Source organism: Rhinichthys klamathensis, unplaced genomic scaffold (assembly GCF_029890125.1).
Source record: "Rhinichthys klamathensis goyatoka isolate OS25496 unplaced genomic scaffold, OSU_Roscu_1.1 h1tg000665l_1, whole genome shotgun sequence".
In the NCBI taxonomy this organism is placed as follows: Eukaryota; Metazoa; Chordata; class Actinopteri; order Cypriniformes; family Leuciscidae; genus Rhinichthys; species Rhinichthys klamathensis.
In genome coordinates, this window is record NW_026607104.1 from 66,278 (window position 1) to 91,835 (window position 25,558).

General features: G+C 38.8%; 3 protein-coding genes across 4 annotated transcripts; 1 reads left to right on the forward strand and 2 right to left on the reverse strand.

Annotated features, from left to right (window-relative positions):
• Positions 1-149: 149 nt before the first annotated feature.
• Positions 150-3,441, reverse strand: LOC130076592 (serine/threonine-protein kinase pim-2-like). Its single transcript, XM_056241731.1, has 7 exons — positions 3,399-3,441; positions 1,633-2,214; positions 1,436-1,530; positions 1,132-1,179; positions 635-1,013; positions 368-544; positions 150-253 (listed from the first exon to the last, which is right to left on the reverse strand). The coding sequence occupies exons 1-7, from the start codon at positions 3,439-3,441 to the stop codon at positions 150-152; spliced, it is 1,428 nt and encodes a 475-aa protein (XP_056097706.1).
• A 3,706-nt stretch (positions 3,442-7,147) lies between these two features.
• Positions 7,148-16,113, forward strand: LOC130076586 (peptidylprolyl isomerase domain and WD repeat-containing protein 1-like). The gene is made up of 11 exons (XM_056241728.1): positions 7,148-7,287; positions 7,536-7,638; positions 8,193-8,296; positions 8,400-8,520; positions 9,647-10,094; positions 10,204-10,394; positions 14,173-14,362; positions 14,928-15,109; positions 15,185-15,266; positions 15,356-15,538; positions 15,898-16,113. The coding sequence occupies exons 1-11, from the start codon at positions 7,173-7,175 to the stop codon at positions 16,039-16,041; spliced, it is 1,863 nt and encodes a 620-aa protein (XP_056097703.1). The 5' UTR covers positions 7,148-7,172; the 3' UTR covers positions 16,042-16,113.
• A 1,674-nt stretch (positions 16,114-17,787) lies between these two features.
• LOC130076583 (E3 ubiquitin-protein ligase TRIM23) lies at positions 17,788-25,304 on the reverse strand. Of its 2 annotated transcripts, XM_056241720.1 has the most exons (11): positions 25,193-25,304; positions 24,376-24,538; positions 24,163-24,284; positions 23,632-23,910; positions 22,523-22,705; positions 22,232-22,447; positions 22,013-22,147; positions 18,987-19,116; positions 18,791-18,901; positions 18,531-18,655; positions 17,788-18,313 (listed from the first exon to the last, which is right to left on the reverse strand). In XM_056241720.1, exons 1-11 carry the CDS (start codon positions 25,277-25,279, stop codon positions 18,134-18,136), a joined length of 1,731 nt encoding a protein of 576 aa, XP_056097695.1. In that variant the 5' UTR covers positions 25,280-25,304; the 3' UTR covers positions 17,788-18,133. The 2 variants fall into 2 exon arrangements, with proteins under 2 accessions (XP_056097695.1, XP_056097696.1); XM_056241721.1 differs by lacking the exons at positions 24,163-24,284; positions 24,376-24,538; positions 25,193-25,304 and having other exon boundaries at positions 23,632-23,715; positions 23,784-23,894.
• Between the last annotated feature and the right edge of the window lie 254 nt (positions 25,305-25,558).

Here is a 25,558-nt window from a genome sequence, read left to right on the forward strand (position 1 = left end):
CACAGGTTCTTCTTGGGCATCTGTAGGTTGGGACTGTCTGGATAGTACCCGTACATCAATGCGGGTTGAGCATTGGTGTGTGGCGACAGGGAGTTCTGATGCTGGGGAGGCCCGTCTGGTCCTTGGGTGCTGATGTTTGCTTAGGTAAATTAATAATTAAAATATATAAACCAGTTGTGGAGATTGACATTTTTCAATTCAATCCGTTGCTCTGGGTCAGTTTGCAGGCAAGAGCAAAGTAGTTCGCAGCATTCTGTGTAGAAAGATGGGAGAGATGTCTGATAATTACTTTAACTTGCTTTTAATTTTTTGTTCTCTTTTGTTTGATTTAGAATTACAAGTGTCCTTTACTGAATGAAGATCTCACCTTGTGACAAGCCATCTTTGGTCCAGATGTTATCATTCAGCTTCTCCAAGTCTTCTGACTCCGGAAATTTCCCGCACAGTAGTGTGAACAAGAGTATCCCGAGTGACCAAACTGTTGCTGGTTCCCCGTGATACTCGCCATTTATATCGTACTCTGGGGGGCAGTACTCTCTTGTGCCTGGAAGAAAGACATTTTGTCCTGTTAACGGCCCCTAACTCATCACCAAAGTTTGCGACCCACCTTACAGCGTTGAGGGATAATACATACCACTAAAGGACGTGTATCCCTCGTTGATAAGGATTTCGCCGCACCCAAAGTCAATCAGTTTGACTTCCAGTGTGTTCGGGTTAATCAGCAGGTTTTCCAGTTTTATGTCACGGTGCAGCACTCCACGTTGGCAGCATGTTTGAGCTGCGAGTGTTGCCTGCTGCATGATAACCGATGCTACGTCCTCTTCAATAGTGCCTTTGTGGCGGTCTAGAAATCCAATCAAGTCCTCACAGGGTACAGGCCGCTCTAGAACCATGATGTATTGTTCAGGCTCCTCTTCCCAGTCTAGAAGCTGGATGATCTGGGGAACTCTGGGGCCTTTGTTGGCAAGAATTAGTAGACCAATCTCCGTTGGAACAGGTTCAGGACACCCCTCCTAGAAGAAAGATGATGAGAAAGGATGTAGACCAGTCATATTTGACCAGTCCTAAACTACGGACAATAGCAGTTTGTCTTTTGAAAACATTGACTTAGAGGAGAAACAGAGTACTTACAATGTCGAGCCATTCTATTCCCATGTTGTCAGCGAATTTCAGCGCCACCTGATAAAAAAAAAAAAAAAGGATTTGTGTTAGAATTATTTACAATTATTAAGTGTGCAGAGTTTATATCATTTCAGTCATTAACCTTGGACAGATATGTTCAGTTTCATTTATTTAAATTCTACGCATATCTTACAATTTAAACTGGTCTGAGAGGTCAAGTGCTCTAAATAGATACACTAAGGAAAATGAGAAAAGTGTAAGACAGACCAAGAACAATTTGCTCAAAAGATTTTGTAAGTAAAATAAGTGATACCTTAAGGCCATCTGTCATGCGAATTCCCGCATAAACATTTCCGAAGCTTCCTTCACCGAGCTTCCTGCCGATTTCATAGCTGCATGAATTGATGTCTGTTAAAGGAAAAATAGGAGTTGACACGAGTAAAGACAGATAATATATCAAAAGTTTGTCTGTATTGTGGTATGTTGTCAATGACATGACAGTCAACTTACCAATAATCTCATAATCATCCAGTTGACTCTGAGGTGATACAGTGTCCTCTGTCAGTCTGACTGATTCATGGTGGATGTCAACTCTACAGTCTGACGAGGCACAGACTAGAACTTGAGAGACATCGCTACAACAGTCAACCACATCAAAGCCTGGAGCTGATGTGGTACTGACAGGGACTTGGGGGACGTCCACACTGCAGTCAGCCTCAACACGGACTGGTACTCGAGGGAGATTGGCTCTATAGTAGGCCACATCACGGATCAGAACTCGAGGGAAATTGGCTCTATAGTCGGCCACATCACGGACTGGTACTCTATAGTCGGATGTAGCAAAGACTGTAGCTTGGGGAATGTCAACACTCAAGTCAGTCGCAACACAGACTGGAGGTTGGAGGGTGTTGTCATTAAAGTCGGAGAAAACACAGCTCAAAGCGTTGAGGACATCGGCACTCCATTCAGACAAATCTCCGACTAAATCCTGGAGGACGTCATCACTCCACTCGTCATTGACTTCGGCATGACCAGGTTCCTCTGCAACGGGGAGGACTTCAGGCTCACTGGTGACATGCTGAGAAGTCCGATCTAAAGAGGGAAATATCAACCAAAAGAGGATACTAATGAAATACTACTAATAAATAATTGCATAACTATATATTACTGAATATTCATATTACTGCAACTAAGCTTGCTGTATATTATGAAGCAAGTTTTTGGGGGCATTCACAAAGGTCCAATTTGTGCATTTTGCTTTCTCAGTTGTTGGTCAGTGCACATGCAGGAATGCTTTTAAATGTCACATTAAAAATAGTTAATCAATGTTTTTAAATTGTTTATGTGGTGTTTCTAGTATGCTTTAAGACAAACCGTGTAAATTCATAAGTCAGCACCATTGCAGAGTATTTTCTCCTTAAAACTGCAGTGAACCAAAGACAGTCACAAACATACATTCAATAAAAATGTTGAGGTAATACATTTAAATGTCTGTATAAATGCATTTTTTTAACTGTCATTTAAGGTGTGTAGTGTCAAGAATATTATGTTTCTGAATTCTATAGTAAAAAAAATTAAATTCATGGTTGTACATTATTAGGGGCCAAGCACTGAAAGTGCAGAGGCACCTCTTGAAATCGTTGGCGTTCTTATTATTATTATTCCTTCGAATAGAAGTCTATGGCAGCCCATAGAACCGGAAATTTGGCACACTGATAGAGGACAGTCTGAACAGTCACCATAGCAAATGTGGAGTCTCTAACTCAAAAAAACATTAAACATTAGACCGATCGAGACGAAACCCCTTAGGAAGTTCGGAAACGGTTGGCTAGACTCCGCTCCGCGTCGTGCCTAACAACGCCCCTTAGCTGTTCTAAATCCACTGTAAAACACGGCTTCGCGGGGCTTATTGCTTTAGTCTATAACTCCAAAACAAAATTAGATATTTTCACCAAATTTGACACACATGAATATGAAATCGGCTCACTCTGAGGACACATAAACAAATTGGTGGGATTGTGTCTCTTGATGGCGCTATAGAACAAAACAAGAAAATGTCTATTTATTACAATATAATGATATTAAATGTTACACTTTACAAATGCATTGGTCTACCATGCCTTGAAGGTACTCAAAGAGTTTCAGGGCAGCGCCACCTATGGTAAAAAAAGTTATAACAAAATTTCCAAACAGGCTAATAACTTTTAAATACATTTGCCTATTGTAATGAAATTGGTCTTAATAGATTCCTTGGGTTATGCCAAAAACATAGATACCAATGTTCCCATAATCAGTTCCCATAAACTTCCTGTTCGCCATTTTGATTTCATTCAATACATACTTTTTCGAACTTCTAGACCGTTTGTCCGATTTTCACAAAAAATGAATCGTATCATCTACAGAACGTGCCAACAAAATGTTGTGGATTTCGTGTCGATAGACGAAATCATTATCGTATACTGCAGCAGCATATTTGATGCATGATGCCAAAATTACTATTCAGGCTTTATCTCTGTCATTATCGCCTCACTCTGACCACACCCAGAGCCGGATTATCCATAAGGGCACTTGGGCCAGTGCCCAGGGGCACCAACCATTCACAACCACTAGGGGGGCACCACATGAGTCAAGCTTTAAAAATATTTTTCGTAAATTGTTATATTATTAACTTGAAATTCTTGACAGACCATAAATAAATCGTTTATGAACACTAATTTAACAATAATAATAACAATAATGATTTAATAATAAATTATAAATAAATAAAGATTACATGACCACTATCACTCCCCCCTCCCCAATCTGTCAGAGTTGCGTTGGTCCACAACAAATACGTGCAAATGTGTCATTTTTTTAACGGCCACAAAAAAATGAATTAAAATCAAAACTGGACAGCAGCAATTGAGTGGTTTTGCAAAAAGAAAGTTAAAGAAAGACAAGGACGCTAGACGTAGCTACAATTTACAATGTTCCAGGTATCGAAAGATTTTTTGTGAGAACATCACGGGAATTGCGATCAGTAGCACCGCTGAGTCTGACGAAGCCGGAGCTAACTGTGGAGACGGTAACAAAGAAATGGACTTTGGGGATGTAGTTGACACCTTTGCTTGCGCAAAATCAAGGAAGGAGCAGTTCTGCTAAACTTAATACATGAAAACGTTTTACCAGATTTAGTGCTACACTTATTGTCTCTTATTTGTTCCTCACTAAATAAGGTTTTTTTTTTCACTAAATGTTCGATTTTATACAATTATTGTGCACTTGTGATTTTTCTAGACTAAATTTTACTGCTGAGTTACCCACTAATCTAGTTTATATAATAGAATTTTTGTCATAGGTTATGACTTATGATCATATTTTTTTTTATTTGTTGTTTTTCTTTATAATGAAGTTGTCTGTATTAAGTAGATTATGTTTAACAGAAAATAGTGATTATCAGTTCAACACACAGAGTTATAGAAATTCTACTTGATTTTTTTTTTTTTTTTAACTGCGCTGGTATCGGATCGGTATAATTCAATACTAAGAATTTTTGGTATCGGATTGGATCGGTTCAGAAGAAATGGTATCGGGACATCCCTAATATTTTCTGGTAGGCTATATCTAAGTTACCCAGGAGCTCTGTTGACATAGGCTTAGCTAACGTTAGCTACAGCTTGATGAATTGAGTTGAACACAGCAGGAGAGAACGCAACATTAGCCAGCTAGCTAAAGCTCTGGTGGGAAATTATTAGCTAACGCTACGGAGGCCATAATATTTTTGACTCATGGCTGAAGTTAAGTTTCTCCAACTCTCCCCAGGTTGGCAAAAAAAAATGCATCTCAAAATGCATCAGATTGATGCTATAAAATATGGAATATTTAAAAAAATTCTTCCGGGGGGGCATGCCCCCGGACCCCCCTAGAGGGGTAATATCCTTCTCACCTTTTTCACCCCTGACCCCTTTTCATGCCTGTAGAGGTAAGACACCTGATAGATTTATTATTATTTTTGGGCAAACGTGAATTGACGCTGTCAATTAATTTATGTACATTTTTAATTGACACATTTGAATATAGGGGGCCTTTTGAGGTATAGTGCCCAGGGGCACCACACTGTCTTAATACGGCCCTGACCACACCACATCAATTTCGTAACTGCGTCACCTATTGGTCATAAGTGAAAAAACATTAAATCATATTATTAGTGACTATATATGATTATTCAGCTATTTTGCCTCAAATCATCTTAAAATGTCTTTAATTGCTGCTTGCTGCAGTTGGTCTGACACTCCCAGCCATGTTGGCATGTCTTATCGTCTTGGGCTTGGCCCTGAAAATTGCTGCTTGCAGCTATAATTTAATAATAGAATGATAGAAAAATTGAATCTATTAATAAATGTATTAATGCACAACCAGACTTTAAAAAACTGAGCTTTCATGGCAGAAAAAGAAGATGATATAGGATAAAAAAATTTTTTTCCAGTTGTTACATTAACATGTACATGTCTGGTCCTCTTTCTCACCTTGACTTGAGCTGGTTTTATTATTTTTTTCCTTCCTTTTGCCTTTCTCTTTTTTCCTCTCTTTCTCTTTTTTCCTCCCTTTCTCTTTTTTCGCACCTACATCCCTCCCTCCATCTGAATGTAGATGATCTTCCACTCTATTACTGCTTGATTGTGATGGTGTACAGTCGTGTAAATTGTACACACTGTCAGAAACATCTACACATTTCATACAAGAAATGTGTAAACCCATTTTCAAATGCTAACTATGCTGCAAAAAAATGCCAGTAGAAAACTTTCAGCAAAGTAATGAATGTGCAGCAAGGTGTGCGATTGTGACGTCGTGTTCTATGATGCATTCCAATGTTGTCATCGTGAGTGGTCAGACTCACTGTGTGGGCGGGGCTTCTGCGCAGGCGCTGAACTCGTAGCATCGTGTTATTATTTGCTGCCCTTTTAGGAGCAGAATAAATATTTATTCAGGAAATCATCAAACCGTGCTGTATATGAATTAAAAAATCAATGCATTTGTCATTCATATCAGATGTATGTCGTTCACAGGTAAGAATGTTCTAAGCATTGGCGTATTATTGTCTTAAAAATAGTACCGTGGGGTTTTTTTATGCTTAATGATGAAGCTTAAAATTATTGTAACTCCATAGGCAATATCGAAGAGATTTTATGACTACAGAGCAGCATCAAAGCGTGAAAGTTGTCGTGGCAACCAGATACATAGCACATTTGAGTTAGCGGTTATTGCTACTGGAATTTTTTAACTTCTGCATAATAGTTTTGTCAATTGTGTGCTTATCTTCATCCATGAGAGTGGTATATTTAAAATACATGTGTCAATTTAAAGCATTCTGTTTTCTATATCTTCGAAGTAGCGCCGTATTTCGTTTATAAATCGATCATGTGCGTGAAAAGGTTTGAGTTATAGATTTTCCGTGGCTTTCAAAATATGATTTGGGACAAAATCGACATTGGCACAAAACTAAGTGGTGGGGAAATGTTTCAATATTATTGTTGATAATTTATAGAGAGGAGGGCGTTTGATTAATTTTGAAAAAGAGCAGGGGTTAGAGTACAGAACATTAGAAAAAGAGTAACGGCTAATACTTTTACACATAGAAAACAGTTATTTTAATTTGTAATAATATTTCGCAATATTACTGTTTTTACCGTTTTTTATTAAATAAATGCAGCCTTGGTGAGCAGAAAAAACGTCTTTCAAAAACATGAAGAGAAGTGTTTCCAAACTTTTGACAGGTATGATTTTGTAGAGGTGAGTCTCAGTCTAACGTCACTCAGTGTCGGCGTTGCTTCATGTTACTAAAAAATAATTTTGTCCCCAAATGTGCTTGAATTTTACTCTCACCATATATTGTGACATTTCGAGCAGGATTGCTCATTGTTATTTTGACTGAACTTCAGATGTTCTTCGTGTAGTGACTGCGCGGTCTAGTCTCGAGATCCTCCCCTCCTGTAGACGGCAGTGTGTGAAAGGAGAGACGTTTGTTACTTTAAAACCACCATCGAGGAAGAAATAGCGACTTTATTTTGAAAATGGCGTCGGACGTGAGCCGTGATGGTTCTGAAAATAAGCGCAAACTAGACGAAGATGAAGGCGAATGGGTCGGTCCTCTGCCCAACGAGGCAACACAAACAAAAAAGAAAAAAGGTACGTTAAAGTGACTTGTTTTATACAAAACGGAAGCGTCTATTACTGTCCCTAACCCTAGTGAGCTGCCCACACAAGAGTCCAGACAGCACATCAAAGTCGCCTGTATTATGTCTAGATTAAGTTTTGATATATAAACTATGCTAGACAGCCGTTTCTATAACAGCTTGTATGTCTTGTGTTTTCATAGCAGCTAATTTTACAGTTTTGAGATGTTTTATTAATGGAGCAAATGTCTTCTTTTGCAGTTCTTGAGTTTGAAAGATTGTACCTGGACAATTTACCCTCCGCCTCCATGTATGAAAGAAGTTACATGCATAGAGATGTTATAACACACATTGTTTGCTCCAAGTAAGTTTTCTCCAACTTGCCACCACAGAATATTTGACTAGTAAATCAAAAATATATTAGCAAGGTTTTTTTTTTCTGTAATGTTTATATATACATTATAATTATATACTTCTGACATTATTATTATAAAAAAATTGGTAAATTATTTAATGTTTATTTAAAAAGATATATAAAAATATCATTATTATTTGAACACACACTATTTTTATGGCTGGAAATTCTATGGTTATTATTATACAGTAAACTCCAAAACTAAAAAAAAAAGAAGTAGTCAGCCTGCTAGATAATTTTACCTAACTGACAAGTTTTAAAAAATCTAGCAAGGAGAATATACTACCTTTATGTAGCAGAAACCCCAAATGTTTAAGTTCACAAGCCATACAATGCATTTACACAATTGAAAAATAAATAAATAGTATGATATAGTGCTGACCGATTGGCACTGGTCAAGCTGGCATCCTTATTGCTGAGTCCTGGAGCTTACATGTAAATCAACACTCAAGTGCATTTATTTGACTCCAGATGTACGGATTATAATTTTTATACCATTCTAGAACAGATTTTATCATAACAGCAAGTCAAGATGGGCATGTGAAATTCTGGAAGAAGAAGGAGGATGAGGGAGTGGAGTTTGTCAAGCACTTCCGCAGCCATTTGGGTAGGTGTCTGTTACTACACGCCTCACGTCTAGCATTGTGGCAGTGGGTTTTTCCTTCAGAAACTGTGCAAATAATCTGTCTGTGTTTGTCTCTGGTGCGCAGGTGTGATCGAGAGTATCTCCGTCAGTGCGGAGGGTGCGCTCTTCTGCTCTGTGGGTGATGATCAGGCCATGAAGGTTTTTGATGTCGTCAACTTCGACATGATCAACATGCTCAAACTCGGGTAAAATCGCGTGTGTTTGAGTGAGTGTGTTTAACACTCTGGTATTCCTCATTTGTTTCAATGTTTATTCTTTAATATGTTGTATTTTGAGGGAATTTCATGGTACTAGACAATATTCACATCTAAATGATGCATTATTTTATATAGAAATAATGCATAATTTAGATGTAAACATTGTCTAGTACCATGTTTATACAGTTATAGTTATTAGAAGAAATATTTCATATCAACCTTATTATTTTCAATTAATACAGTTTAAAAAATATAGCGAATGTATTTAAATCCAATGTATCAAAGGAGGATTGGTGTCATTTGGTGGAAGAAATAAAGTAAATCCTTTGTGTGTGTTTTATATATATATATATATATATATATATATATATATATATATATATATATATATATATATATACACACACACACACTCAAACACACACACACATACTTCGTTACTGATTTGTAAGTTGTGTCCTAAAAATTGCTGTGTATTATTTGTATTTCTCATTCATTTCCAAATCTCACAAGTCACTATTTTTTAAGACTATTATTCTTTTAGAATCATGACCACAATTTTTTTTGTGTGTATTTATATGTGACCCTGGATCACAAAACCAGTCATAAGTCGCACGGGAAAATTTGTGGCTATAGCCACATGGGTCAAAATTATAGATTTTTCTTTTATGCCAAAAATCTTTAGGATATTAAGTAAAGATCATCTTCCATGAAGATATTTTGTACATTTCCTACCGCAAATATATAAAACATTTATTTTTGTGAGGGAATGCAGCATAACCACGAATATAAATGGACAACTTAAAAGCGATTTTCTCAATGTTTTGATTTTTTTGCACCCTCAGATTCCAGATTTTCAAATAGTTGTATCTCGGGCAAATAGATCATAACCATACGTCAATGGAAAGCTATTTCCAATTTTTTTTTTTTTTTTTTTTTTATATATATATAAATACACATATGACTGGTTTTGTCGTCAAGGGTCACATATAGCAAGTTCTACAAAAAAAATCATATCATTCCAATGAAGTAAAAAATAAATTTTTGTATTTCAGTTTAATTGACCAAAGACCACCAGAGAGTTTTTATTTATTTCTCTTTGGGGGTTTTTCAGCTTCCATCCAGGCCAGTGCGAGTGGATCTATAACCCGGGCGATGCCATCTCCACCGTAGCCTGCTCTGAGAAATCCACCGGGAAGATTTTTGTATACGACGGGCGTGGAAGTAATCAACCCCTGCACAAGTTTGAAAAGATGCACAGCGCACCACTGTCTCAGATCCGCCTGAATCCAAAATATCGCGTCATAGTGTCGGCTGATAAAGCGGGCATGTTGGAATACTGGACAGGCCTCCCGAGCGAGTTCAAATTCCCACGGCAGGTGGAGTGGGAGTTCAAGACTGACACGGACTTGTACGAGTTTGCCAAATGCAGAACGTATCCCACCAGCCTGATGTTCTCTCAAGACGGCAAGAAAATGGCCACCATCGCCGTTGACCGCAAAGTGAGGATTTTCCGCTTCCTCACTGGGAAGCTGATGAGAGTCTTTGACGAATCATTAACCGTAAGTTAGTGTTTGATAATTATAATGATTATATAATCACAGAGTTCAAGGGTTGACAAATGCACACTGGAAGAGTTTAAGAGTGTGTGTGGTGTCTGTGCGGCGGCAGATGTTCACGGAGCTCCAGCAGATGAGGCAGCAGCTCCCCGATATGGAGTTCGGCCGGAGAATGGCGGTGGAGCGAGAGCTGGAGAAGGTGGACGGCATCCGACTGACCAACGTCATCTTCGATGAGACCGGACACTTTGTGCTGTACGGCACCATGCTGGGCATTAAAGTCATAAACGTGGAGACTAACAGGTAGAGAATACACCACACACCACCACAATTTAATATTTGTAAAGTATTTTTATGTTGAAAAACATTTTAAAGCTTAAAGGTGCATTGTGCAAGTCTCTGAGTTTTTGCAGAACTACGCCTCCTCTGGCGACAAGCGAAACTGCAACCAGAGGTGTGCACGCTCATGGACCACACGCACACACACGCTTGCACACACGCGCTTGCACGAGCAGTGTTGAGCATGTTACTTAAAAAAAGTAATTAGTTATAGTTACTAGTTACTTCTCACAAATAGTAACTGAGTTAGTAACTGAGTTACATCATTATAAAAGTAACTAATTTCCAGAGAAAGTAACTATTGCGTTACTTAAAAAAAAAAAAAAAATCAAATAGGCCTATGTCAAATAGTTTGGATGCCCCCAGTATTAAATATGTTAAATTAATGAAATGGACACTTAATAGTGTAGATTAGTGTTCAATGTTTTATAATAATAATTTATTCTATTTTAATGTTGCTGTGGGACAATGTGAGAGACGCCTATTAAATTCAATATATTATTCTAAATATTAGCATTACTATAGTAGAACAATAAAACATTATAGATGGTTTACTTAATATCGCACAGACCCCAACTGGCCAACAAATAAGTTTAAAAATAAATTATGCTTCTTAAGAAATGTACCAAAAATGAATAAATAATAATAAAAAATATACATAGTCTTTGTGCATATTAAAATGATAAAACTGTTACACAACTTCACAACTAGTAGACATACTGTAGCCTGAGTATTTTCTTCCTAACAAAAGTAAACAGTTTAACAAGTGCTCTCTCAATATAATACTGAACAATTTACCAAAAAAAAAATATAATACTAAAATATAATATTTTGGGGGTTTATTTTTATAAACTATAGCGAACGTCATCATCAGAGATTATTTAAGCCAAATTCTAGACGTGTTTGCCGCACGTGTTTACAACCGGTCAAACAAAGATGTTTTCTGTGAATGTTCCCTGCAGGTTATTTTCGGGTTTATTTTATAACCTTAACAGAACGTTACCTGACGGTAATTTTTTATTTTTTTATTTGTATAACCATGTAAATTAATTAACGTTGCAGATATGTGTCATTTATTTATAAACAAACTATATAATGCTCGGACACCCTCGGTCTCTCTTGCGCAACTGTTGAGCGCGCTCTCGGACTAGGGATGGGCACGGGTACTCGAGTACTCTACGTGACAGCGACGATCGATCATGAAAACAATGATCGCCCCCCCCCCCCCCCCCCCCCAAAAAAAATTCTCTCTTTCTCTGATTGGTCATTGTGGCATTTGGGGCGGTTCCTGCAGTCTGATTTGTTAGCGTTAGACAACAGCACGCCTTCCAGACCGGCGAAATAAAGTGAAACTGGATTTGAAAACGCGCACTGTGATGCCTGGAATCACTTTGATCATGAAATACAGTTAAGTGCAAGATGTGCAGCGCCAATCTATGCATAACATAACAATGAGAACACGATTGTAATAGGATGTTGTAAATTCTCTGTGCTTTCGTTTTTCAACGCGCTGTCCACAACATCAGACTAGCACGGTCAAGTTCATGTGCACATTCGCGTCTTTTTGGTGCAGATATAAGTTGTAAGATTACTTTTATGTTGTCTATATCTGATTAATCTCAAATAAGAAGCGTTTGGTTGAGTTTAATAACCAGCTAGAAAAAACGCGGCAGTTTACCGACCGTTCACTCACTCATCAGTTTCAGCTCAAATGGAATGTCCGACATTATTGACTATAATCAGGTTATTTCTTATATTCCTTTCAGTCATATTCCTTTTAGATAGGCTTGATGGGCAAAAATCATTGATGATATTAATAATGCTGCAGTGTTATTTTGTTCTAATTTTTTAAACAGTAAACCTATGTTTTATTTAAAGTTGTTTCTAGTTATGGCTTCGAAAACGTGCAGTGATGACTGTAGCCTAATCACTTTCTATCATAAAAATTAAGTGCAAGATGTGCAGCGCCAATATGCCATATTCAGCATTATAATGAGAACAGGATTGTGATAGAATGTTGTAAATTCTCTGTGCTTTAGTTGCCCGTGTATCAGCGCGCTGTTAAGAGAAGAGCGCATCCAGAGTTTCACTTTCAAACCAGACAACTAGTTCACATGTGCATGCGTGTCCTTTTTTGCAGATCGTTGTAATATTAGCTACGTTTATGTTATATATCTAGGATATCTGATTATTAATCTCATAGGATGTGTGTCATAGAACGGGCTTCAGTTTACTGGAGATCATTTACTCTTTAGCTTTACCTCAAGCAGCTTCCCTTTAGATGTTTCTTTTTCGATAACATTGATGCATCATATTATCATAATCTAGCTGTTTTTTTTCTATTCATACGTTCATGTTTTCATAGACATATTTTGATGTCATATTTTTATTTGTCAACATACATTTTCATAAATGTCTTAAAATATTTTCATTTTCACGACGGACACACCCCGCCCCCCGCACATGCCCCGCCCCCCGAGTACTCGAGTAAAAATTTTGAGCCCTGTCAATGATCGAAATGAGAAATTAACAAAAATGCCCATCCCTATCTCGGACACATTCGGTCTCTCTCGCGCAATGAGCGCGCTCGCGCCAATCGCTTCGCTTTTGTCCACTCCAGCGCCTCATAAACACACACACACCAGAGAAAAAAACTTTGCAGGTCCTATGGCGGAGAGAGAGCCTACTCGGATGAAAGCCGCTTCAGTGAGTTCAATTATAGTAACGCCACATTTTTTTTGTCAGTAACGGTAACTGCGTTGTAACGGGGGAAACAGTAATTCGTTTGATTACTCGTTACTGAAAAAGATAATGCCGTTAGTAACGCCGTTTATTTATAACGCCGTTATTCCCATCACTGTGCACGAGCACAAGCTGTTCATAACCAAAGGAGCATCAGCCGCACAAATCTTTTGTTTACAGTCATAATGTCTTCAGAGGTAATAAAGTTATAAATCTGCAAGTCATTTTAAATATATGAAAGGCATTTGAGTAAATTACACACTTATGTGTGAGGGGAAAACGGGGGTAGTAGAAAACTTCGGTTTTTGTTTCCATCTATCTCCATGTTGAACTGTTTTATGTGTTTACTGTATCCACTTATGATTGTATTATTATGGAAACACGTTCATGAACAATTTTCTTTGTCTTACGTGGAGTTTGCGTTGGGGTTTGGAATGAACTACAAGCTGGTCTCTTTGAATCCATCTTCTACTTTTGTCGAAAGTTGACTAAAGTTTTGTCGCTCGAGTTGTCTTTGCTGATACGGAGACTGGCGGCGAATACACAAACCTGCCAGATAGCCAGGGGAGAGTGAACGCGCATGACGACACGCCCAGTCTCAAATTCCGTCCCGAATCCCTCTTATTTATTTTACTGTACAGGAATATAGAGGCAATCGCAGTGATCAGAGAAGGGCTCATTCAGCCCATCAGGCAATTGTTTAAGCATGTATGGGTTAGAAAAACTTGTATTTTTAACATGAAATGTTGCGCAATGCACCTTTAATTGAAAATATTAATAATTATGGTCTTGGATGCTCCTATTTATCATTGACCAAAATATCTTGCTTCATTCTGAAATTTGTCACATTACAGAAGCATAATGGGTTGTTATTATTTCATGTGAAATTAATTTTTGAAAACTTAAGCTAAGATAACAGCATTGGCCTAAATCAAATCAATACATGAGCCATTCTGAAAGTCTTTTTATTCTGTGTCTGTGAACTGTTTTCTCTGTCAAGGTGTGTGCGGATCCTGGGCAAGCTGGAGAACGTTCGTGTGGCGCAGTTGAGTCTGTTTCAGGGAGTAGCCAAGACCATGCATGCGGCACCAACCATTGAGATGAAGGCCTCCGACAACCCAGCGCTGCAGAGCTCCAATCCAGACCCCACCATCTTCTGCACCGCCTTTAAGAAGAACCGCTTCTACATGGTGCCGTTACAAAAACCCTTAACATTTACAACGCTATCCTGAAGCTTTGGTTTCTGAATATGTTACTAATACTATAACAATTATAGTGATTTCTGTTTAGGGCTTTCCACACTTAACTTACCTCTGTTAAGTTATCTCTGGTTCTTTCTAAACCCCGGGTTAACCGAATCCTGGGTTATCTTGTGCTGAGTTCACGCCATGTTGTAATGGACCATTTGCAAAGACCCGCCCCCTTTAGTTACTAAACCCTGGGTTAACATCCTTATTTGCATATTTGTGTCAGTGTCATTGATTGGACGAATGAAGCACCTACCTGCGTATTTACGTAAAGGCATCCTCGGATTATGTATTATGACTGTACTATCAAATTTATCCTGAATGGACTTTTCAGACTATAAGGTTAAGAATTAAACGGTCTATTCTTTACTCCAATTGATGTTTTCCATCACCAACGATGATAACCCGGGGTTAAGTGCAGTGTGACAAGCTCTTATATTACTTTCCATTGGTGTCCAGAAGAATCTGACACTCTAGACTCTTAATACTGTATTTTGTTTTTGAACAGTTTACAAAGAGAGAGCCGGAGGACACCAAGAGTGCTGATTCTGACCGTGACGTCTTTAATGAGAAGCCGTCTAAAGAGGAAGTGATGGCAGCCACACAGGCAGAAGGGCCGAAAAGAGTGTCGGACAGCGCCATCATTCACACCACAATGGGCGACATTCACATCAAACTCTTTCCTGTGGAGTATGTGTTTGTGTCATTTGGCAGCAGTTTGGTCTGAGACGGCAGTACGTTAACTTATTTATTTGTGCTTCTCAGGTGCCCCAAAACAGTGGAGAACTTCTGCGTCCACAGCAGGAACAGTTATTACAACGGACACATATTCCATCGTGTCATCAAGGTATGAGCACAGTAGTGTTTAGATGTGTGCCTAAGGATTTGTGGATGAGAGTTGAACAGGTGGCTTCTCGTGTGTGTGTGTGTGCGCAGGGCTTCATGATCCAGACCGGAGACCCGACGGGCACAGGGATGGGTGGAGAAAGCATCTGGGGTGGAGAGTTTGAGGACGAGTTTCATGCCACACTGAGGCACGACAGACCCTACACCCTCAGCATGGCCAACGCAGGCCCGGGTACCAACGGGTCGCAGTTTTTCATCACTGTCGTCCCAACTGTAAGACCATCATCACTTTTTTCCCCATTTTTGGGTTGCTTGGGTTGTCTTTTTTTAATGAAACTTTTAGATTTCAAGATACATTTCTGAATTCGACTACACTGGTTGCACTGTTTTTCATAGGACAGTTTTTCAAGAACAGTTCATAAATTAATTAATTAAAAAAAATCTATATTTTTCCCAGCCCTAATTATTCAATCAAGTCAATGTAGTCATAAATGTCACACTGCCGTCACTTCTTGAATGTCATGTCAGTTACTATGACTTCAGGGAAAATCATCTCAAGTCATTCATTTTGAGCTGCCAGTTTGGCTAATAGTTAATTCAATTAATTGTTTTGTCATTCTCTCTTCAATTAGCCCTGGCTGGATAACAAGCACACAGTCTTTGGGAGGACCACTAAAGGTATGGAGGTCGTCCAGCGGATCTCCAACTTAAAAGTCAACCCCAAAACCGACAAGCCATATGAAGACATCAGCATCATAAACATCACTGTCAAATAGATTTGCGGCCTCAGCTCTACTCTTCTGATTTTGTAAAATAAAGTACCCTTTTTTAAATAATACTAATTTTCATTAGTGATGCATCTTTCAGCTTGGTTTTTAATAGCGTAACATTATGAATGGTTATACAAAAAGCCATGGTCGTATCAACAACGAATGTGGGTGAGCAGTGTGCTTCTCGAGAGGCGTCCAAAACTCACATTCACGATAACTTCAGATCCTCCTGCAATAGGGCACAGGGAAAGTCTTCACACATGCTTTTATCTAAGTACAGTTATTCAACATTACATGGCAATGAGGATCAATGTTTCAAAACAAAGGATGGTTCCTAATGCGGATAATGCCAAGTAATGGAGCATTTACATACGGCCACAGTTGCGTTATACATGAAGTATATCAATGAATGTAAATGTAATGTTTTTGCTTTTAAGATGCTAAGAAATACTTGTTCCAACAAATCAAGATACAGCCAGATATTAATAAGCAGTGGACTGATGAACTGGAAACTGGTTTATACTTTTTTTTTTTTCTCCATGACAACTACAATTCTCCTTTAAATATAAATAATCAGTAACATTGTTTTTTGCCACAAACACATCCATCTCTTCATACATTGTGAAAATACACCTACACCCATGCATCAGTCATAAGACCACAAAGGACATTTCAATAAATATTTACAGGCTCATTTTAAAGCTCCAAAAAACTCACAACAGCCATACAAACAGCTGGAGATGTTAAGAATAATGGTATGTCTTTAGGTGAATCTCACAACAACAGCGAAAAAACATGTGGGTCACATTTCAAGGGTCCCAAAATTGCAATTTTGCATAACGAAAAAAAAAATATTTCTACCATTCAGAATTTAAACATTGACATTTTCATAACAATTAAGCACATTATATTTCTCACAGATGTGTTTAAATCCCAGTGACGATTTTAATATTTATTTGAATAAATATCCATAAAGGCAATAATACCTTAAATGTCTAAATACTTAATTGTCTAAAACAATTTAACATTATATTACAGTAATGAGAATATAAGGGTAGAATGTGCTTGATTGTATTGAACAATGCTATAATGCAAGAATTTAATGTTCCTAGAACAAGTTTAATTTTAGAAATTAATGCGAAATAAATTGTATATATTAAAGGGAAGCATGACCTATACATGTTGACATGTTTTGTGAAATTCACCCAATTACTTGCATGTAACGTTTGATCTATGGCGATGGATTTGATCACATGACCTTTCCGATGATTTCAGTAACTGGTTAATCTGACACAACAGGCACTTCACATTGCAGTAACCATTAATCTGGTGATGGAGCCTCGTTTCAAACTTATCTAAGGGGCTTTACCTACGATTAAAACATTTAATAGATCTATATATAAACCTTGTGCTGTTTGCACACATGATACTACAGGTGTTTTAAATGGGTGGCTGTACAAAAATGACCAGTATATTTAGCTTAAGCACATCTAGAAATATCTCCAGGCATTAGTTACTATTAGGCGAATGAGCAAACTGACCTTGAAAAGACAAGCATCATAAACCAAATGTATTTTGGTTTTAACAGAAGGGACAGTAAGTTTAGTTAGTTATGTTCGTTAACTTCTTTTCAAAGGAATAGTTCATGTTAATCAACTTTATGGACAGCATCGGCAAATATAGTTTTGTTTACCACACATATTTTTGTTTACAACACAATTTCAACTCACTTTGTAATAATAAACAAAAATCTTTTCTTTTTTTTTTATACAGTAAAGCATTTCCAATGGAAGTCTATGAAGCACACTTGCCCATAGGCTTTCATAATAAGTTTCAAAACTTTGTTTTTATTTAGAAACTGAGTGATGAGCTGAAATTATGTTTGTTGATAACCTGCAGGATATGTTGCCTTGTATTTAACCTGGAGTCCTATATGAGCTCCATTAATGAACACCATTGAACCACAAGCGCACACAGCAGCAAGTCTACTGATGTATGATGGTATGACATGGGTAAACATGAGCAGGGTGACTGTGCAAATGACACGGACAGGCTTGAGTTGTAAGTCACAAGTCTATTAAGAGTGGGTAAGCGTCCCTCAGGCCACATCCAAAACTCCTGCGGCCACCAGCTGGCGTGAGAGCCAGTCCAGGCCCTCGTGAAGCCCCATGCCACTGCGGGCGTCACAGCCCTGGATGTGCCAGCTGCGCCCGCAGCACAGTTTGTGTAAGCTCAGGAGCTCCGTCATCTCCTCCACGGACACCGCGCCGGGGACGTCCTACAGAGACACACGAGTCTTGGTCAAGAGTTCATAGCGGACATACACATACTTCATGAAGCTAGAATAAAATGGCTTTTGTCTAAAAGCAGAGGCTCTGTTCTTTCTTTTGATAAATTGCATGTTCAGATATTCATACAACAAAATATTCTGGGGGACAATATTATTGATTTTTTTAATGCCATGTTCAAAACAATCATTTGTTCACATCTCTCACCTGTTTGTTGGCGAAGATGAGCAGCAGAGCATCTCTGAGCTCTTTCTCGGTCAGCAGTTTGGCCAGTTCACTGTGAGACTCCATCAGCCGGTCTCTATGACAGCTGTCAATCACAAACACCACCGCTGGGAGACAGAACAAACAACCAGCTTCAGTCATACACACTCATTAAAGTGCAAGTAATGTGTTTGTGTGAATTTCATTATGAACGAAGAAGCCACAGTGAAGTGAATTTTTAACTCCAGAAGTAGCAGAGTTACCTTGTGTGTTCAGATAGTAGTGTTTCCAGAGTGGGCGGAGTTTATGCTTGCCACCCACATCCCAAATGGTGAATTTCAGGTTTTTGTATTCAACAGTTTCAACATTAAAACCTAAAACAGAAAGAGAATTCTTTATTATCTGAACACAGTTGCATGTTTGCATTTCTGTACATGTATTTCCGTTGCACAAGGATACCTATGGTCGGTATGGGCTGCATAAACTCATCTTGCTTCAGTTTGAAGAGAATAGTAGTTTTGCCAGCTCCATCTAAGCCTAAAGTCACAACCCGGATCTCCATCTTTGGACCAATGTGCACACGGTTGTCCTGGAAAAAAAGACGGACACGTCTGTTTAATACGGATATCAAACGCATCATCACTACACAAAACTCAGTTCAAGTACAGCAGTTCCTTTCTTAGCACACTAATAACACAACCAGACAAGGCAAAGTTAGTTCATGTTGTAAAATGTCATACCAGTGCTTCATTAGTAAAATCCAAGATCCCAGAATAAATAGGGGTAACATATCCGGCAAGTTAGTGGGGTAGGGAAAGGTAACTGAGCACACATATATATATATATATAAGTATATATAAAGGTTTTCCATCCAACTATTTTTGATGCACATTTTGAAAATAAAGTTAATGCAAATAAACTCTCAGAATCAATTAATACAGAAATTGAATGCACTAAATGCAGATTATCTTGAATTTTGTGTTTGTTGAATAGTTCACATCAAAATGAATGTTCTGGAACACAAAGGAAGATATTTTGAAGGATGTAAATAACTAAACAGTTGATGGACCCCCTTTCTATACTAGGAAAAAACATACTATGCAAGTCACTGGGGTCCATCAACAGTTTAGTTATTTACATTCTTCAAAATATCTTCTTTTGTGTTCAGCAGAAGAAAGAAATTCATACAGGTTTGAAACACCTAGAGGGTGAGTCAATGATGACAGATTCTTCATTTTGAGGTGAAGTATTCCTTTAAGATAATGGAACGGTTTATTTGCATGATACTGATGACGTGTTGTGACCATTTGTGCATGTAAAACACCATGGTATTACGCATTAGGCCCAACAAGAATCTTCCAACATATCCCTTGGCATTCGTATGGAATTCTGAAGTTTAAACTCTAGCCATATCATTTTGCACGCAGACAATGGCCATTAGCGGCCGGTTAAGCCCCCATAAGCCAAAAATAAACGTATAACATTGCATTACAATGTTTGATCTATGTGCAGTACACTGCTGGAGGCATCTGTTTGTTTGACGAAAGGGACGGTCACACTACACTACACTGACTTCCATTCATATGCATGCAAATGCAGGAGACTGGATATGCAAACTCATGGAAAGTTTGCAGTGCACCAAAGTCAAGTTTGGTGAACTCTGATTTGAGAATGAATGTTTACTCCCATATGGAGTGGAGATGTGTGACCAATAGAAGATCGAAACATCACGGCGTGACCTCTTAAATAAACTCAAAGATCACAAACTTTATTTGCATGTGTTAAGTGTTAAATGGACAGTTCACCCAAAATATGTCTGTCATTAATTACTCGCGACATTCGTCATGTCGTCATTCACCTTCAAGGTCATTCTCCTACGCTGTTGACGTAGTGTAAACCATGTCGCACGTCTTGGTTCTACGCAGGCCCGGATTGGCTAATCGGGAGCACCGGGAGAATTCCCGGTGGGCCGGTCTGTTTTATTGGCCAGGAGGGCCGGTGTTGTCATGGCACTGGGTTTAATGCTTTATATAGGCTCCAGTCACAGCTTTCTGAGTGTATAATGAACGTTGTGAAATAATTGCCTAATATTAACTCTAATTTGGTGCTGCAATGATTTGCATATCGCGACGATAACCGACCTCATAATCTGAGCTGCTTCAGTATTCAAACACCGCTCGTCGGCAATGGCAAAATGTTTGAGATGACCGATCAAAGCAAGCGGGATTTATGTTCACAGAAGCGCGAGCCGCGGCCGCGCGCGAATCACAACGCGACGCTTCACGAGATAAGATGCATGTGGCTAAACTAAACAGCTGTTTTAATTACGAAAGAAGTTTTAAACGACCGAAAGAAATAATCAGTTTGTGAAGACTGTATCAATAAAAACTCAGCTTCGGGAAGGGGAGATTTACAGGTAACCTAAGATAAAGAGACTGAGAGAAGAAGAATGAGAAAAGATGGAGATGAGAAATGAGAGCAGGTAGAGGAATAGCCTATTGCATAGGCTACTGTGCCCAGAATGAGAATAACTTTATTACAATGATGATCATCAGTGTAAAAATAAGCTCAATTTAACAACACAATCCCCTATATATATATAGGCTAATATATTGCCATTGTAATTGTATAAATACAGATATTTGTATACCTCGAATGTGTTTATATTTCCCCATATCAACACTGGGACTTTTCACTGTTTGTATTACTTCACTTGTCTGGGTGGGCATATGCCCCCGAACCCCCAGCAAGATCACTTTTTGGACCTCTGTATTTATAAAACCCTGTATACGGCTATTGCACTGAATAGAAATTTATATATTTTTTTTTAATACAATGAAAAACAAGGCTGTACAGAACACTGCACTATTGCAGACTTATAGCTATACTGAGGTTTCAATTACATTATTTTAATATAGTCAGACGGGAACTAAAATGGGCCGGTCTAAGACATGAAACTCCAGGGCTGAAAATTAGTCCCACTCCGGCCCTGGTTCTACGTCAGAACACCACCTCACTATTGGCAACCCCCCTTAGTCAGCATCACACACATGTGTCGTGGTGCTCACGTGAACAGCGTTGGCCAATAGTGATGCGGCGTTTTGACGTAGATCCAGAAGCGCTGCACTGTTTACACTACGTTAACAGTGTAGAATAATGATGTGGAGGAGAAGAGATTGTTGAATAAAGTCGCTATTTTTGGGGGGTTAATTCATAACATTAAAGTTGAACGACTGTAGTCACATGGACTATTTTATCGATGTCTTTTTTACCTTTCTGGGCCTTGAAAGTTGTTGTTGCATTTCGGTCTATTGAGGGGTCAGAAAGCTCTCGGATTTCATCAAAAAGATCTTAATTTGTGTTCCAAAGATGAATGAAGGTCTTACGGGTTCGGTGAACTAACCCTTTAATGTTATGTTTTTTATGAAAGTCATATCTCATCCGTCGCTGTGTCCTTACTGTGCAAACAAGGCGATGTGAAGTACCTTAGTGAAAGTAACAGGGATGCCAGCGTCCAGCTGAATGTGGTCGGCCAGCTCTGTAAACTGCTGCTGCTGTTTCTGCAGCGTCTCTAGCAGTCGGTTGATCTCCTGTTTCGACAAAACCACCCTGCAATCATCCTGGCAAAAAAACCACAACAAACCAACTGAAATTCCTGAACTGCTTCTGATGCAGCTGAGTGTGTGACGTGACGGAGTGTGTACCTGCTGCAGTGTTTTCTCGCAGTGCAGACAGGCAGTGGACACCTGTGACAGCAGTATGGTCATGTCCTCCTGCTGCTGTCGAAGCCAGATCAGCCTCTCTCGCACGTGTGCGTCCACCACGCTCAGAGCCATCTCCTCCTGACGGCACAGGGTCTCGTGTAGATCGGCAAAGTAGGCACGCACGCAAGACCGGGCGCTCTCCGCTGTTCCTGGAACCTGAGCAGAAACCAAGAATCTTACACTGATGCAAATGCTTTAGGCGATCACAATCACCCAAGAACACTCTCATACATGTTCAGTGTGAGCCATGCCCATGCTGTCCTCCACGATCTGCTCTCCTCCTTCAATCTGCTGCACAATGCCCACTAGTTTCCTGGAGTACTCCGACACTTCCTCTGTGAACGTACGGATGCAGTGTGCCATGTCCAGGATGGACCCTCGAATCTGGTTGGCTTCACCCTCTAGAACAGCATGCTGGTAAAACATTTTCATGAAAAGAGATCAGGGAACAAGTGATTGAAAACGGGAACAAAACATCAAATTTAAATCCAATTATTGTTTGAATAATCCAATAACAATTCTTAAAATACAAAATAACCTTTTTAATCCATGCTTTGTTTGATGGATGCATTAAAAATGTTGCTATACATTATTTGTAGCAGATCTCCCATTCTGCAGTTTCTGCTGCACTTCCACACAACGGAAACTCAGGAGGGTAAGAAGTGTTTAGTTGACAGCAAATTGATTTGATTCTATATTTATACATTTTGTATTTGTTAAGTAAACTGAGAACAATTCAATTTTATTCAATACAGTGAACATAACTCGTAATGAATCTTAGGCAAGTTTAAAAAAAACTACATGCAATTTTAAATATAAAAATGTTCAGCTTTCATTTTGGGTAAAATTTTGTGATTTTTCAGGGAATTTTTTTTAAAAGATAACATTTATACATGTTTTTTTTTTTTTTTTTTTTAGTTTATTTTAGTACTTTAAATGTCGCCTTGGCAAATACATGAAAGAATTTTCTGTACATTTTATTTTCATTTTAGTTCATGTTTATTTTTAAGTAAGAGATGTTTTTAATGGTTTTAGTTATTGATTATAACCCTGCTTCAGACTTTTTATTGCACCAGAAGCAACACCAAAATAAATTAGTAATTATTTTAAAGTGAAAAATTAAGATATTTCTTGAATATTTCAATTCCGTTGCATCAGACTTTTAAACAATGCATCTAAAAAAAACAAGCATTGTTTTTACATTCCGAAAACTTTGAAGAAATTAGAAAATGTACAAGAATCGATATGGGCCCGAAAGAGAATCAAGCCAAGCCATATTCTATGCCTAAAGCGAGTGCCTAACAAGTGGTTTTGAGCTGAGTTGTATTGTATTTCTGCACCTTGTGCCCTTGGTGCTTTCCGTACTCCTTGCACACGCAGCACATGAGCGGCCCGGGCAGGCAGCCGTCCTCCAGGCACACGAACTCGATGGCGTGCACCTGGTGCTGCGGGCAGAGCATCTTCTCATGGGGCTTGTCTGCCAGGGGCACGCGCCGGTGCTTGGCCAGCGTCCGGGTGGAGTGTGTGAGCTGGCAGCACTCGGCACACAGGTGCGTGGCACACACCGTGCAGTACATGGAAGCAGTGTGAGTCTCATCCTCATCACAGCGGATTACGCACTAATGGAGACATGGCAAAAATTCACAATAAAATCACTGTATCACACATCCTAATTTATTGCTTTGATAAAAATGAGTCAGCAGCAATATAAGTGTTCAATAAATAACACAAATATTCTTAAGACAAAAATATAATATATTTAACAGTAATAAACATCAAAATAAATAATAATCATAATAATTATTATATAAATTATTATTATTTATTGTTAATATAAAGACATTTTAAAACTGAAATTGCATATTTCGAACCTCGCCCATCTCCCGAAGTGAATCCTCTGACATGCCTGACTGATTGGATGCCCCATTCTGTAGCCGTTCAAGCAATTCTAGCAGGGCAAAGTTCTTCTTTAGGCCCCACACACCCGAGTCTCCTGCAGAGCACAATGAGAAAGTTTTTCTTTCTACAAGAGAAATACTAGAGAATTATACTGTTATTATGAAGAACAGCAAAGTTAAGCTCACCCAGCTCGGTGACCTGTCTGTCGAAGGGGCAGCGGACTGCCCTGCCGTGGAGAGGCAGACGGGTCAAGCAGTCGTGACACACCGTGTGTCCGCACAGCAGCAGCCGCGGGACCTTGTCCCCCTGTAGAGAAAACACATCCTCACACACACCACACTCCAACACCTTCACAATCACATGCATACGCAGGATTAAAATTTGTGACTGACAAATGTTAGCATTTTACACACACACATACATACATACACACACAATATATATACACACACACACTGCATATACTGTATGTGTGTGTATAATTGAATGCTTAATTTAATATTTAGAAGCAGTAATTACTACATTATATGCCTACAAAGTCAAATATTACCATGCATGCATAGACATTGTATGTATTTATAAGAATAAGCTTTGAGTACAATATATGAAAACTACCATAACTTCTTAACTATATCTCCATCACTCCTCAAATTACCCTATAATTTGAGTATTTTGATGCACTGTCCCCTTTCTAGTGTTCTGTCCGGTTGGTCATTTAGCTAGCCAGCTAACCTATTCAGCACCACTGCTGTCATAACTGTACATCTATCAATATAACACACTACTTCATAACAACTTATTTTCAATCGAGCTTTTAAAAGAGTGTGCAACAGTGTGTTTATATAAAACCGCAGTGACAGTTTTGAATGATGCTATCATTAGCGTGTTACCGCCCTGCAGAATCTCACTGAACTCCAACGGGACCCCCCAAAAAACACCCCTCTCATGATTTTATAAGCCAAACATCTAGTGTTTTCGTTATTTTTGTCATGTATGTCGTACCTTCACCGCATTTGAAGTGTTTCCGCGGCCGTGTCGCGCACACGGCTCCATCGACGCCTGTTTATTTACACCGACAGCAGCGGCCATCCTCGGACTGAACCATCTAATGACACGTCGAGGTGAACAAGACATACTGCTTTTGGACTAATTCAAGCTACTATGTAAAAAAAATTTTTTTTTTGCAAAACTAATGTGTTCACTTATTCCTATTATAATAAAAAAGTATTAGATTGTTGTATGTCTGAATAAAAAATACCATTATTGTCACATAGGCATCCCTCTATGACAATGGATCAGTCCGTCAGCTGTTTCTCGTGATCGCGAGACCCGCGTTACCGGAGAGACCGTGCTCGGTTACTAACGTAA